The 15,320-nt window shown below is 32.7% G+C and overlaps 1 protein-coding gene across 1 annotated transcript; it reads right to left on the minus strand.

Annotated features, from left to right (window-relative positions):
* Positions 1-6,210: 6,210 nt before the first annotated feature.
* Positions 6,211-8,764, minus strand: LOC107760609 (expansin-B4-like). Its single transcript, XM_016578686.1, has 4 exons — positions 8,549-8,764; positions 7,628-7,743; positions 7,193-7,386; positions 6,211-6,810 (listed from the first exon to the last, which is right to left on the minus strand). Exons 1-4 carry the CDS (start codon positions 8,730-8,732, stop codon positions 6,483-6,485), a joined length of 822 nt encoding a protein of 273 aa, XP_016434172.1. The 5' UTR covers positions 8,733-8,764; the 3' UTR covers positions 6,211-6,482.
* Between the last annotated feature and the right edge of the window lie 6,556 nt (positions 8,765-15,320).

Raw genomic sequence — 15,320 nt, forward strand, 5'->3', positions numbered from 1 at the left:
AAAAGGCGTGGGTGATTGACGAGACATTTTATCTAATACAGGACGAGGGGGAAGCCTTAGGGCACTGGGAGTAAACTTCATGGGTATTTACTTTTTAATATTTTTTTTTATAAATTAATAAATAAAAATACATTAAAATTGTAAAAAAAATATGTAAATTTATCTAAAGTATATTTCTATCATGAGCATGCTAGCATGTGCATGAACAATACAAAGAATATATATTTTTCACTTAAAAAATTAAAAAATACAAAAAATGCATTAGACCTATAACATGACTATGATAGAACATACTTAGGGTTATAAACATTTTATTCCAGTGGCAATAAAATAAAGTTATTGTTTAAAACTTAAATCTAGGCAATAAATTATAAATACTCATTATATAATACAAGTAGCCAGAATAGAGTTATAAAAACATTATCTAAACTAAAGTGATATCAAAAGAAATTCTAAAAACCAAAAACTAATTTGAAAAGAATAAACTAAAGAATAAAAAATAAAGCATAAAGAAGAAAAATGCAAGCGTAGAAGTAGATTAATAATTTGAGGACAAAACTCTTTGCTTTTAGTTTGCACTTTGTCTAAAATGTACTTGTTACTCAATAGTAAACGTCAAAGAAAAATATTACGAAATTATGATAAACGATTAGAAAAAAACCTTTGTCTTTTGAGACTTTTAGTTTGAAAATTTACAATGTGTTAACTTTTAGATATTTAAGTAAAAAAAAAATTATTAGTAATTTTGGCTCAAATGAACTCCGAAAATATTGGGACTTACGCCTAGGCGAATGCCTATAATATTGAGGCTTACGCTCCATGATGCTTGCTCCTCAGCAGTCAGCAATATGACTTAGTACGTTTTTGCTATGTCTCGCCCTGAGGCTCACCAAAAAAATACCTTTTAAAATACTGCTTATGGCTTTTCAAGAAGAATCGAAAAATTGGACCAAACCAAAAATTAAACAAGGTTACGTAAAAACCCAACATGTTCTTTCACTTAGTTTGGTTGGTTTCAAATTTTAAAAATTAATTATATATGATTAGGTTCAATTTTCCAAAATACCAAACAAAATATATTTGCAAATATGTAAATATATATATATATATATATATATATATATATATATATATATATATATATATATATATATATATATATATATAATTATTTATTTAATATTAGTGTAGAGATTCAAAATGTTACATATTTTTAGCAATATAAAAAATTCTTTAGCATATTCATGAAGCTTTACCCGAGTTTATATTCTTTTATATGTACTTAACTAGGAGTGATTTATTTATTATTTTAATTAGTAAGATTAGTAATGTTTGAAAACATATACTATGAGTTTAAAGTCTAGCGGATGATTGTTATGTTTTACAGTGACGATTTAGTAGCTTATGCACTAAAGTTAGCTATTTTGCTTTCATTATTCAAACTTGTTAGGATGTAGAGTTACGCTCCATATACTCGTAAGCGGGCATTATTTTGATTATTGACTTTGAGTTTTGAGTTGTGAATATGGACCTCGAGTTGAAATTTTATTTCACTCGTATACATTTAATATGTCATACTCTCTGTATCTCAAAATATGTGATACTTTTTTCTTTTCGAGATTTAAATTTTTTAAATTTTAACCATGTATTTGGATATAAAGTATTTAAGTTTTTAAAAATAAAAATTACATTTGAAAACTACATAAAAGTATTATAAGTCATAATAATTAATAATTTAAAATATTTAAAAATGTATATAAAAATATTTCAATCAAAGAATAACTCATTTGCCCGAAATTCGAACCGTTATATAAATTGGGACGAAGAGAGTATTTATTTACACTGGATTTTATTAATCTACCTTAGATATTCTAAAATCTTGTTGTGTTTTTGATGAATTCTTGCTTTTATGGTTAGACTTTAATGATTCAAAGTATCGTGGTTGGTGAATTATTCTCAAAAATGGTTAGACTTTAAGAAGCCGAAGGTACATTCTAGCTTGGACTGATCCATTGGTATTTTTTCCTTTCGATTTCTCTCCTGTAGTTTAATCTGCAATAGTAGTTTGTAGGTAAACAGCAACAACATATTTTAATTGTTTTTATTAATTGTTGTTATATGATAAGACTTTTAACCATGAATTTTTTCCTGTTGGCAAACATTTTAATGTTGTTGCTATAGTTTAACATGAGTTTTTTCTTCTTTTTCCCAAAATTTAAAGTTTCTACTGATGCAGTAAATTGGTTAAACAAGGGAATGAGTTTAATCATATATTTATTTACCCTAAAAAATAATGATTTCAAACGATTTTCCAAATTAGAGAAAATTTGAACTTATTAAATAAACCATCCTATATACATAGCTTTTTTATCTTTTCGAAAGTTATGGACACAGTCACGATTTCGACTGCAACCACCCATTCTCTACTAATAAAAATAAAATAAAATATTCATATAGGTAACGCTAAAATGCCAACTATCCTTTATAATATAAACTTCCCATGAATGCACATTTCGTATTGAAGTACATGATAAGAATCTGATAAAATTTGCATTGTGATATCCATTCATTCTAAATATTATAAGCAACGCTTTCTCTCTTTCTTGTTTGTTAATACCAAAAAAATGTAGCCAACCAAATTGAATTTACACATCTAGGGCACAAAAAATGAAAGAAAAGAACTAATGGCTCCAACGTATAAACGTGAGCACTTAATTTTTGACAATATTTAATTTTTATCACTTTTTCTATGTAAATATTTTAGGGGTTTTAACCTACAATTTTTAACTTTGTAACACTTTTTATTATAGGGTAAAAATACAAAATTTAAAATGTGAATTATTACTATTAATATTATTTTATTTTTATTTTTATTTTAAAATAATAAAAAATTCTGAAAAATATTAAATTTTTTTAATTTTCAGAAGTGATTTAAAAAATAAGAAAAAGGGAAATAGGGAATTTAAAAAAATAAAAGTAAAAGTAGGTGGAATTCTCTTTTAAAAAGTAAAAAAAGTGGAAATTAAAAAAATAAAAGTAAAGTTTTGTGGAAATTTAAAAAATAAAAAGTAAAAGAAAGTGGGAATTAAAAAATAAAAGTAAAGATGGCTGAAAATTTAAAAAAAAACAAAAGTAAAAGAAAGTAGAATTTTTAAAAGAAAAGTAAAAGAAAGTGGATTTATTTTAAAGAAAAGTAGAATAAGTGAAAATATAAAAAAAAGAAAAGTAAAAAAATTGGTATTTTAAATAAGATAAAAGTAATTAAAGTTGGAATTTTAAAAATAAAAGTAAAGAAAGGTGGGAATTCTTTTTATAAAAAAAGAAAAGCAAATTGTAAGTGAGACTTCTTTAAATTAAAAAATAAAAAAATAAAAAAATATTTTAAATCTGAAAAATTTCAAATTTTTTTGCTATAAATAGAAGAGAAAATTTGAGAAGAAATGAAGAAGAAAGGAGAAAATTGAGAGAAACAAATTTTTTTCTTCTTCTACGCTACGACAATTTCTACTCGTGTCATTCTTTCTTCCTCTTTCTTTCGAAAATTTCCAGCAATTCAACACCCCAAAACCCAATAAAAATACTTCAAAATATCCCTTTTTACACGTCAAAGAGTGGTGTTAACAGTCGACGTCGAGGATTCCGTTAGAGCTCTGTTCACCGGCTTTGATGATCATCTTCGCTTATGCTTGTTCGGTGTTCGTCTGAGTTATTGTACATATTCTTGGAGACTCATTTAATTGGAAATCTTGCATTAAAAGGTTTATTTTTTCCTCTATTTTTTTTATCTTATTTTATGTGATTTTATTTATTTATCTTTAAACCTTATAAATAATAATGTAAATCAATCCTTAAATATTATATGCTTAATCATGTTTCTGAAAATATAGTATTTAAACTTGCTAAAAGTTTGGAAGATTTGGACACTAATAAGTTTAGGCTTCAATTGTTGGGATGTAGGGTATTGGTATATGATAGTTTATTTATCAAATATCTAAAATCATACACTTTTTCCACAAACAATTCCATAACTCTTGGCCTTACAATAATCTTAAATTAGTTTAGGAAAATAATTCAAATGCGCTTTAAATAATTAAATATCATGGCTATGTGTATGGTCTCCGTGGCATAGTTGTGATACGTAATAAAATAAGTATTAGTATGCGTAACTTATTTCAAGATAACTTTTTTCATAATTTTAATCAAGCAACAAAAGCAGACATAGGTAAAAGATGAGATCCAATAAAACACAAGTTATCCAAAATAATATAAGCCAAATATAGTCAATAAAGTGACCGTGCTAGAACCACGGGACTCGGGGAATGCCTTACACCTTCTCCCCGGTCAACAGAATTTCTTACCCGGACTTTATTTCGCAGAGCGATAATAATAGAGTCAAACCTTCCTTTGAATAGGGATTCAAATAAAATGTGACTTGGAACACCGGCAAAAATCAATTCCAAGTGGCGACTCTTTAAATAAAATAATCTCTATTTCAAATTTGTCACTTTAATTGGAAAAGCTCTTTAACCCACAATCCATAACACACATTATCTTTTGGAGGGCTAAAAAGGGGTGTGACAGCTCTGGCGACTCTGTCATGGGGAACTATTAATAGCAATTCGAGCTTTGTATATTGATTTTTGTTTGGCTTTTATCATGTCTTGGATATTATTGTGTTTGGGAGCATAATGTGCTATTTGTCGCTTATTTACCGTTTTAATATTTATTTGAACTGTGATATAAATTGTATCCTCTCTCGCACCCCTCTGAGTCTTCTGATAGGTAGTTATATTGTGTTTGCCTACCAGCATCACAAAATTTCTATCTTGAGATAAAGCCAGTTAGCCTACCAGCTTCTGGTGAAAGATTTAATCATACATGTTTAGGCAGGAGAGCCGTTAGCTAGCCAGTGTTGTTCTACTACTGGTGATGCTTGACGCTCCTCGGCTCGGGTTGTCCACCCGGGAGTTGTAGTAATAGTGGGTATGGAATTTAGTGGTGGCGTGTCTGAAAATTGACAACTCCAATTTGCATGCCTAAATCTTCCACACTTTGTATAGAGTAAGTTTAGTCCTTCGTAGAGTATAACCTGTTTGTGAGTACCTATATGGACATGTGTTTTCAGCGGTTTCTTCAATGGTACCTTAATGCATATCCGGCCATACCTCCTCTTGATGTAGAAGTTGTACAAGTATTAATCTTTAAGAGTTGCCTTATCTTGTTTCCTACATTTTGCAGTATTTGAAATCATAAAACTCCGTTGGAAGTTCTGGAAGGCGTACCCATAGAGCAGCATACGTTAGTTGGGCTGCGGAAGCAATAAATTTAGGCTCCCAATGGCGAATAGAGAGGAAATGATTTAGTATGAACCAAGGCCCTTCATGATAAGTCTTACACATATTTCCTCATGATGAAATTTGATAAGAAAAAAATTGCATCCCAAGTCTAGAAGATGAATTTCTTCTGTTGGCTTCCATAAATTTGTTAACTTGACTTTTAGCAGTTGGTATCCAACTAATTTTCCAAAGACCTTTAGTATTATAGAATTTTTTCAAGGAGTGTATAATCGAGATTTATCTTCAGCTGTTAATGGAATAAAATTGTCTAAATCATCCTCATTTGATATTCATCAGTTAGGTCACTTGTGTTATTGATGGATTGGGAATTCGAAATGTAAGTTGGTAGATAGGAATTCGAAGTTAGTGTTTGAAGAAAGGATTTAGGTTGTGCTTGGATTTCTGATTTGTCAATTTGCATATTGTGTTGATTTGGTGGGTCCATGATTGTTTGGAGTAAATTAAATAGGATGAGTGGAGAAGAAGATACAAAAGGCAAAGATTTGGGATGTAGTAAGAGTTAGAGTAGAGAGCATTTTTTCGGTCTAATAATTAATAGTATGCCCAACATCAATGGCCAAACAAGTGAAATATCATCTCATCTAAAAATTGAGACTGTGAGAGAGATATACTTTTATTTATTAATTTAAATATATTTTCAATATGACCCCTTAAATGCGGACCTGGTCATTTTAGTAGTCAAGCACACATACGTGGAAATTTGTTGAGTGATGAGGCTTGAACTCAGGACGTATGTCTACTTTTATACGATAGTGAATTTTATGACGATCGTTTAAATTAATTTAATTAAGTGCTAGAGATTGTACAATTATTTTATCGACTTAATTACATCTTTGATAATTGCAAATAACTATGAGTGGGTCCCAACTGCATGTTAAATTACTTATAGCATATTAAAATTACATACATGCAAATACATGTTCAAATTGTTTGTTCAACGACAAATTTGAAGCTTTTATTCATAAATACATAAATAAAAATGAAAAAACGAGTTTGTCTCTTTTAAATTTTAATTCACACTGGGACAGGGAATGGAAGAGGCAGTAAGACTTGTACCCGCACTTATTGTATACGTAATAAACTTTCACCAATACTACTAAACTATAGACTTTGGTGGTGATTTTGTTAAAAGTTGACGAGCGAACGATAGGATTTGCCTGGGGCCCAATCCACTGGAATCACATTTTCTGCAATAAGAGTCTTCTTCGAATCCAAAGGAGTCAACCTAATGGAAAATGGAGCAATTACTTGTGGGGGTACTAAGTCAATTTTCCAATTTGCTCCCCACGATTGTTTCATTGGAAGCCATTGATCTGAGCCAGAGGGTCGAAGCTCTACTAAATCAAGATCTCCGTCTCCATTTTCAAACTCAATCACACAGCTAAAATAGCTAGGATTAGAGCCAGCGTCGATCTTGAATGTCACTGTTGTTTGCGGATAATTGCAGGAAACTCTGTAAATGATTCATTATAAACACGACAAGATGTTAGAATATACTTCAGTTGAAATCTTTCGTGTGAAAATTTTACCATTTAAAGTGATAGCTAACCTTCTATAATATGTTGAATTACAATGATCATATAAAAAACCTTTACAATGTTTAATGCCAAATGTAAATAACTTAAATCCTTAAATAAAAAAGTATGTAGTATACGCTAGGCGTAATACTGCATAACTACAATACAGATTCTTAGTGCACCACAATTGTATTTTGATGACATAGGATTTGATAATTTATATTATAGGTTTTAAGCCTAGAATACCATTACACCTGGAGAGGAAGAGAAGACACAATTCATAAATAAATATAAAAAATGTAAGAATGGAAGCTTAACCTTTTATATCCAATATTGATAATTCCAGCTCCACGAAATAAATCAGCTTGGCCAGGCTTAGCTAAGGCACCAAAAGCAGTTCCACTTAAATCAAAATGAAAAGGAGCACCGTCGCCGCAAGTGCCTGGGCACTCATCTGTGATTGTCATTGTAATTGGAACCTCAGAACAAGCTAGATTCTCTTTGCATATTACCTACAAAAAGAAACCATGAATTTTTCAGTGCGTGGAGAACTAACTGGTCGTTCTTTTTCTTCCATGCGAACAAAATGGGAAGGATTTAATTTATATACACGTTATAAATAATTTTTACAGAATCCATATTTAACATGTTGACTTTCATGTTACGCAGATAACTAATTCCACTTATAAGTATTACAATTTTTTATAGAAATTAAAATTCCAAATGTGAATATCATATACAAAATAGATATACCTGATAGCAGGCTCCACAACCTTTTCCTCCTTTAAAAAGATTGCTATTTCCAGCTGATACCATTGCAGAAAATGGAGGATTTCTTACGTCGTTGCCATATCCACAGGCTCCACCATCTACATAAAGATTAGGTTATTCTTTATAATTAATTTTTTGTTTGGTGATTATGGTGAGCGATAACGTATTAAATATGGCCACGAAGAACTTACGAAAAAAAATTAATTAATCCTAATATCCAAATTGAGGCTAGGATGCAACCATCAAAACATAGAATATAATGGTAGGATTCTTCCACACTCTCACTACCCCTTTCCCCTCTCTTTTTCCTTTTCCATGTAATAATAGGATGGAGGATTAATATTGTACAGGGGTCAGAGTAATTTAGTAACCAATCAGCAAGAACCAAACTGACGGGTTACATTTGGCTTGAATTCTTATATTATTCATTTTTCCGTGAGAATGTATAATTATTATATCGACTGTATAAAACTATTCAATCAATCAATAATCAACTATGTACGCAGTACGCGTTACTGTCAATTAGTTGGAATCATATAAATTCATTTCGCTTTATTTAAGTTCCTCTTATTGAGAGGGTCTATCATGCTTCAAGTACTTTGCTGCCAAAGCGCTGAGTATCGATCTTTTTTTCTATATGAGTTTGGGAACAACTACATGTTCTCATATAATTTGTGTTAGACAAAATAAAAGTAATGAGTATTAAATAAGAAGATTTAAGTTAGAAATAATAAAGGAAGTTATAACAAATTCCATGATAAAAAAAATTATTTTCTTCTTAAAATAATAATTATATCACATAAAAACAGTCAAAAATGTATTCTAGATCTATATGCAAAGATGCACGTTATATTCATATATTCTTAATTTGCATGTATCTTCATGCATGGGTGTGCATAATACCACTGCCAGCTCCGGCGGGATCGCCGTACCACGTTGCGACGGCGGGTAATAATGGATCTGTTTCAGCCATGGAGACGTTTACTAACTTAGAAGGCACACTAGTACAAGTTTTCAACGATAAACTAAAAATAGCAAGAATGGTAAATAGATAAAAGGAATATTGAGGAATAGAAGGGTACGACATCGTGCTTTTGTTCACAATAAAGCAATGTGGTTATTTACTTGATTTTTCACAAAAAGAAGTAAAATATTGTTGGTTTTATATGCAACAGAACCTATGATGTTTACCCCATATAACACCAACACAATCTCATTGAAATCAATCTACGGTTTGTGAAATTTCCGGTGTAAATTCTTGGAATCATTCCTTTTTTTTGAACATCTAATGAATCTTAGTATAAAATTAGTCTTCCAATTGAATTCAAGAACAGTTTAAATTGTCTTCATGCATGGTTTAATTTGTGAAATTCTCATTGTAAATTCTTGGAAGCATTCCATTTATTTGAACATGTAATGAATATATCTTAGTATAAAAGTAGTCTTCCAACTGAATTCATGAACAGTTCAAATAGTCCTGACTCTTCCACACGAATTAAAAAAAAATGCACATGGAAGGTCTTGGCAGTAAATTCCTAGATTAAAGCTCTTTAAGGTTAAGTTTCAAGCCCACTCCTTGACTTTGGAGTAGAAAAAATATATAGCATGTGAATCAAATTTGATAAAACCAATTCCTTGGTAAGTGTTGAATTATAAATTCTTATCTTGTCAACGAAAAACACCTAAGTGTAAAACAGATGTAGTATCCCAAATGGCAGCGCTAATGTAACGGCCCGATCGATTGTTTTAATCCTTTTTCCTCTTAAAGAACTTAACTTATAAAATGAGTGTTAGAAAAAGTAACTGAGGGAACTTGAGTGACTTTTGAATAGAACCAATACAAGAAAGAAAGGTGAATTTATGTCGTAAGAGATATACAACTAGCGAAAATTGTAAAAAAAAAAAAAGAGAACAAAAGAAGAAGAAAAAAATAGCAAAAGAAAGAAAAGAAATATGTAGACAAATAAATTGATATCTTGTTCCTTCTAGCGGGGTATGAATTAAACTAATGCTTAAAGAAAGAGGAAGCGTTGATGGGGTGATTTTGTTTGTGAAATTGAAAGTTGGGATTGAAGATATGTGCACTTAAAGTTACTTTTGTGATTTGTTAAAGTGCTTAGGAGGGTTCGCCACTATTTCATATATATATATATACCCTTAACCCGCATTACCATGATAAAAAAGTTCTAATTAATTTTTTATCCAGCGAGCCTACAATAGTGGAGATTCACATAATGGGTAAGCCTATAGTACCTTTAGAATACATGTGGCTTCATTGTGAGCAGGGGCGATTTCCTTGATATATGTGAATTCTTAAACTATATTTTATCACGAGATTCAAATGTGTGGATTCTACTTACTCTCCTTAATTTCGCTGTGAGTACACATAATTTCACAAGGGATAAGTAACATTATTAGACTTTTCGGCAATATTGGGTATTCAAGCCATGAGTACATTCTGACATTGAGTTGGTTTTTGAGGCTAGGATTGTTATGGGCATGATGTCTTTGTTTGAATTATTTTACGGTTGGCATAAGAAAAAAGGAAGTATATTTTGAATGCATATGATATGGTTTAATTGTTGCTATCAACCATACTCATAGGTGTAGTGTGCATCGGATGTGTTAAATAAAAAGTGCTCAAAGATAGTATGAATTATTAGTTGACTCGAGGACGAGCAACATTTAAGTGTGGGGTGGTGATATTTGGCGATAAACTCATGCTGGTAGTGTATTGCTCGCCCTACATTTTGGCGTTTTAATGTTGATATGTGCGACTTTTGAGCTTAATTGTGTCGAACTGTTGGAAGATGCAAACCAGTGAAGCTTGCACACAAGGACGCCAAAATATACACAAAAAGAGCACGAAAAGGCAAAAATAAGAGAATGCCAGGAACCGGGCGCTAGGCCAGGCGACACCTGGCTCCTGGAGAGGTAAACTTGGCGCGAGCCCTCACACCACGAGGTTGTTTGCTGGCCCCATCCAGGCCTCGTGAGTGTTGGGGACTGGAGCCTTTCCTAGTCCATGCACTAAATATTTTCCACTCGATTTTAGACTTGGAGACTCCGACCTTAGCCTATAAACACTCCCTAAACGTGATTAGTGAAGGGTTTGTCAATATTTGAAGGCAGCAAAAGATTAGAAACACGAACGAAGCACGTAATTCATTGAGTCTTCCACCCTTCATCTATTATTCCTACATTTTATGTTTAAAAATAATACTTTGATTATTGTTATGAGCCTGAGTGGCTAAGAACATCATTATTTTAGGTTATGGGTTGTTCTTGACTATTGTTGTTTGATGGTTGATTATTTTGCTTGAGGTATTATATTATTTTATTTATTCAATCTTACACATAATTATTTTACTGTGTAACTAACAGTAGAATACTATCTACAAATAATAGTTGAACTCGAAAGTGTGAACTATAGATTGCATATAAGATTGAATAGAGTATGTTCTTGAATCCGGGCATCGGAGAATCAATTCGCGATTAGGATAGACATATTCTAGTTGGCATGCACGGTTATTTTCGCTGGAGATATGCATGCATTCTTGTTAATTCTGATATGTAGAAGTATAATGTTAGGTTGGATTGAATAGGTGAGCGAAGCGTCGAAAGAGCATCAAGAGTATAGTGAACCTTGTTTACCAATATCTTATATAAATCAAGTAACATAATCAATTGGAAGAACACATTTGGAGAAACATTAATCCCATAAGCCCGGATATTTCCATCTCAATGAATTTTTCCTAAGTGTTTGCTTGTTTGCTTTGCATCCTTGAATTCTTGCTTGTTTCATAATTTCATAGTAATACTTAGTAGTAAAAAACGAAATCATCTTCTTCATAACTACTTGAGCAATTAACTTATAAGTAGTTTAGATTGGACGATAGTTAATCAAAAATCCTCGTGGGACGATACTTTCTTATCACTATATTACTTGTCGACCATGTATACTTGCGTGTGTGTTTGTCCCCAACACATGTACAATTAATACGCAATGGAAACAATAATAGAAATAACAAGGTAGATTAAAAGGGAATACAGTTAGGTTCCTCAATATTACTACTGACCTTTTCTTAATATCTCTGGCCAAGAGGATAAGACAATATCCTCGCAACTAACATAATCAAATCCTAAATCTGCATAATAAAAAGGATTGTGTTTAAGATATCAAATTGTCATGACCCAAAATCCTAACTTGAGGATCGTGATGGAACCTAGTCTCTATGACTAGGTAAGCTAGCACATGATGAGATCAACATAATAAAACAACTTAATTAGTAAATAAAAACTCAAATAATGCCACAACCTAGACGTAAAGTAAATTCAACAGTCATATATCCCCAAAATCGGTAATCAAAATCATAAGCTCTACAAGAAGTACATAATGAGTCTCAACGTATACGTCACTGTTCAGAATACATAAACAGTAAAAAAGAAAAAAAAATAGAAGGTGACTCTGAGGCCTGCGAGAGAATCACAAGGTATACTCAGAATTTTCCACAACACTGGCTCGACTCTCTAGCGAACAACACGATCCGAAGTACTTGGATCTGCACAAAAATATGTAGAAGCTTAGTATGACTATACCACAATCGGTACCCAGTAAGTATCAAGAATATCCTCGGTGGAGTAGTGACGAGGTTCAATTCAAGACACTTACTAGAAAAGTAACCTGTGTAGAATATCAACATACAACTAACAACGGAAGACATGACAAAATAAATAACAACAAAGTATAGGCATGTGATAATACGGTAAATTAACCAAAACTCATAAAAACACAAAGTGAAATTATTTGAGGAAAACAATGACATGTTCAAATCATTGACTCGTTCCAACTCATGAATAACATCAAGAATCACTCTGAAGCAGTACATAATATAATCACAAATCACCCTTATGACACCGCGTGAGCTTCGTATTGAAATGTTTTCCCCTATATAGCTATACGAACATAAGCCCCCTTATCTTGCCGTGTGTGAATCACAATGAAGATTTTTCCCCTTACTTGCAACACGCGCATAAGCCCCCATATCTCACCGCACGCTCATCAATACACACCACCTTTATTTTGCCTCATGTGCATCTCATTCACAACACAACAATCAACTCACACCACACGTGAACATATGCCACAACACCACACAAATAACAGTACCAAAATCACAACAATATATAACTCACAACTCAACAAAAATGTGTACAAGAATCACAACAATAACACAAGGGTGCAAGGAGTTAATCAACGATAAAACATGCTTCATATAACAAACAAATCCAATTCAAAGCATATAATAGCCTAAGGCCTAATTCGGTAAATTACCACACATACGCGCGTGTACACATTTGTCACCTTATGTAAACGTCGTTTCACATAGTACAAATAATGCAAATTAGACCAAATCCTAAGAGGTAACTCCACCACACAAAGTTAGGCATGATAGTTAGCCCAATTAGGCCAATTCAATACTCTAAAAATGCTTTTCCTTTAAAATTCACCTCCGCTAGGCTCAAATCTGACAAAAAATGATTTAATAATATCAAGTGATGCAAGAAAAACCAATTTCGGTTAATAAAGTTAAGATCTTTATACAATTCCTCAAAGGTGAACAATGGGCCGGCCCGATCAAAATCCGAGTCGAAGAGTAAATCTCGACTACCCACTACATCATGAATCCATATATGTGTTTGGTTTGCAAATCCGAGTCCAATTCGACTCTCAAATCTCAAATTTTCATTTTTCAAAAGATAGTAAAAATTCCCAAAAATTTCTCTTCAAATCTCATGGATTAGATGTTAAAATTCATAAACAATCATGTTATATCATAAAAATTGAGTCAAAATTATTTACCAATAGCTTTGTATCAAAATCTCCTCCAAAGATCGAATCCCACCGAGTCTAAGGCTCTAAAATGTGATAAAATGAGATTAAGGCACGAAATCTCACACTTTTGTTCAACTTCGGATGATGCAAATGCGACCCCTCACAAATGCAACCATATGATCGCAAAAGTTGTGTCTGTTGAGCACAGGGGATGACGCAAATGCGACATAGACTTCGCATTTGCAAAGTCAGTCCCCTCCGCATAAGCGATCCCCTGATCGCAAATGCAGTCACCCTTGCCCAGATTCCCTATCGCAAAAGCGGACAAAAGTCCCCAAAAGTAACACTCCAGCCCCTAGCCTACCTTGCAAATGCGATACCATCCTCACAAATGTGAATAGGATCTCGTATTTTCCATACCTGCACCATCAACCCAGCACCAGCAAATCTGAAACTCATTCCAAACAGTCTGAAACGCACCCGAAACTCACCCTAGCCCCCAGGGCTCCACAACACACATTCATACAAGTCTAAACACATCATTTGAAATCACTCACTAACTCAATACACAAAGATAACATACATAACCACGAATTGAACACTAAATCACATGGAATCCATAATGAAACTTAAGAATCGCTAAAATCACAACCAAGCGTCTGATTCCTACTAAACCAACTCGGAATGATACTAAACTTTGAACACAAGTTCCAAATGAGAAAACGTATTTATTACAAGTATCGAACCCAAAGTCCGAATCCGATAGCTATATAGTCAAACCATGGGCAAACTTAGTAAATTTGTAAACCTTCAAGTTGCAATCTTTCAGCAAAAAGAGCCAATTCAACCTAGGAACCTCCATATCAAATTCCGAGCATATGCTTAATTTCAAAGTCACCATACGAACCTATTGAAACCACCAAAATACTGTTCCAGAATCGTTTTTATGAAAGTCAAACCTCGGTCTATTTCCAACTTAAGCTCCCAATCTGAGAACTAATTATTCCAAATCAATCCAAAACCTCCTCGAAACGAAACCAACCATCCTTGTAAGTCATAAAACCACAAATACACATACAGGAAACTTCTAAAAGGGAAATGTGTCCCAACTTCACAAAACAAGTGGTCGGGTCGTTACATTCTTCCTCTCTTAAACAAATGTTCATACTCGAACAAGAATAAAGACATACCTGAAGTACCAAAAAAGATAAGGATAACAAATGTATATCATTCTCGGTTTTCCAAGTCGCCTCCTTGATTGGTTGACCTCTCTATTGAACCTTCAACGATGCGATGTTGTTCGACCTCAACTTTTGAACCTGCCTAACCAAAATAGCCACCAGCTCCTTGTCATGACCCAAGTTCGCCCTCCGTGAATTGTCATGACGACACCTAGTCTCTACGACTAGGTAAGCCTAACAATTGCATAAAAAGAACCAAACTGCAGAAAAAATAATAAAAACTGAAGATAAATAAGTATAGAAGTGTTTAAGATGCCGCTCGGAATATACTAATACAAGATCTAAAAAAAAACTGAACAATTCCCATTACCCGAAATCTCATGAAATCACAAGCTATGAATAGTACATTGTGCTCTAACTCCAGAATGTCTAAATCAAGATAAATACATAAGGGCTAAAACTATAAGAGAGAGTGAAAAGGGACTCCTCGGTCTGCAGATGCGACAGATATACCTTGAAGTCTCTAGAGGATCGCCTCGCCTCAAAGATAGTAGGACTGAGTCAAAGTACCTGGATCTGCAGATGAAAAACATGCACAGAAAGGGCATGAGTACAACACATCGGTACCCAGTAAGTGCCAAGCCTAACCTCGATCGAG

Source organism: Nicotiana tabacum, chromosome 1, assembly GCF_000715075.1.
Source record: "Nicotiana tabacum cultivar K326 chromosome 1, ASM71507v2, whole genome shotgun sequence".
In the NCBI taxonomy this organism is placed as follows: domain Eukaryota; kingdom Viridiplantae; phylum Streptophyta; class Magnoliopsida; order Solanales; family Solanaceae; genus Nicotiana; species Nicotiana tabacum.

Excerpts from the sequence above, each read along its gene's own strand:
- LOC107760609 (XM_016578686.1), bottom strand. The coding sequence starts at position 8,732 with ATGTCGTACCCTTCTATTCCTCAATATTCCTTTTATCTATTTACCATT. Across the intron at positions 7,387-7,627 it reads GTTGTGGAGCCTGCTATCAG|GTAATATGCAAAGAGAATCT; the intron begins GTATATCTATTT and ends TTCTTTTTGTAG. Across the intron at positions 6,811-7,192 it reads ATCAATATTGGATATAAAAG|AGTTTCCTGCAATTATCCGC; the intron begins GTTAAGCTTCCA and ends AATCATTTACAG.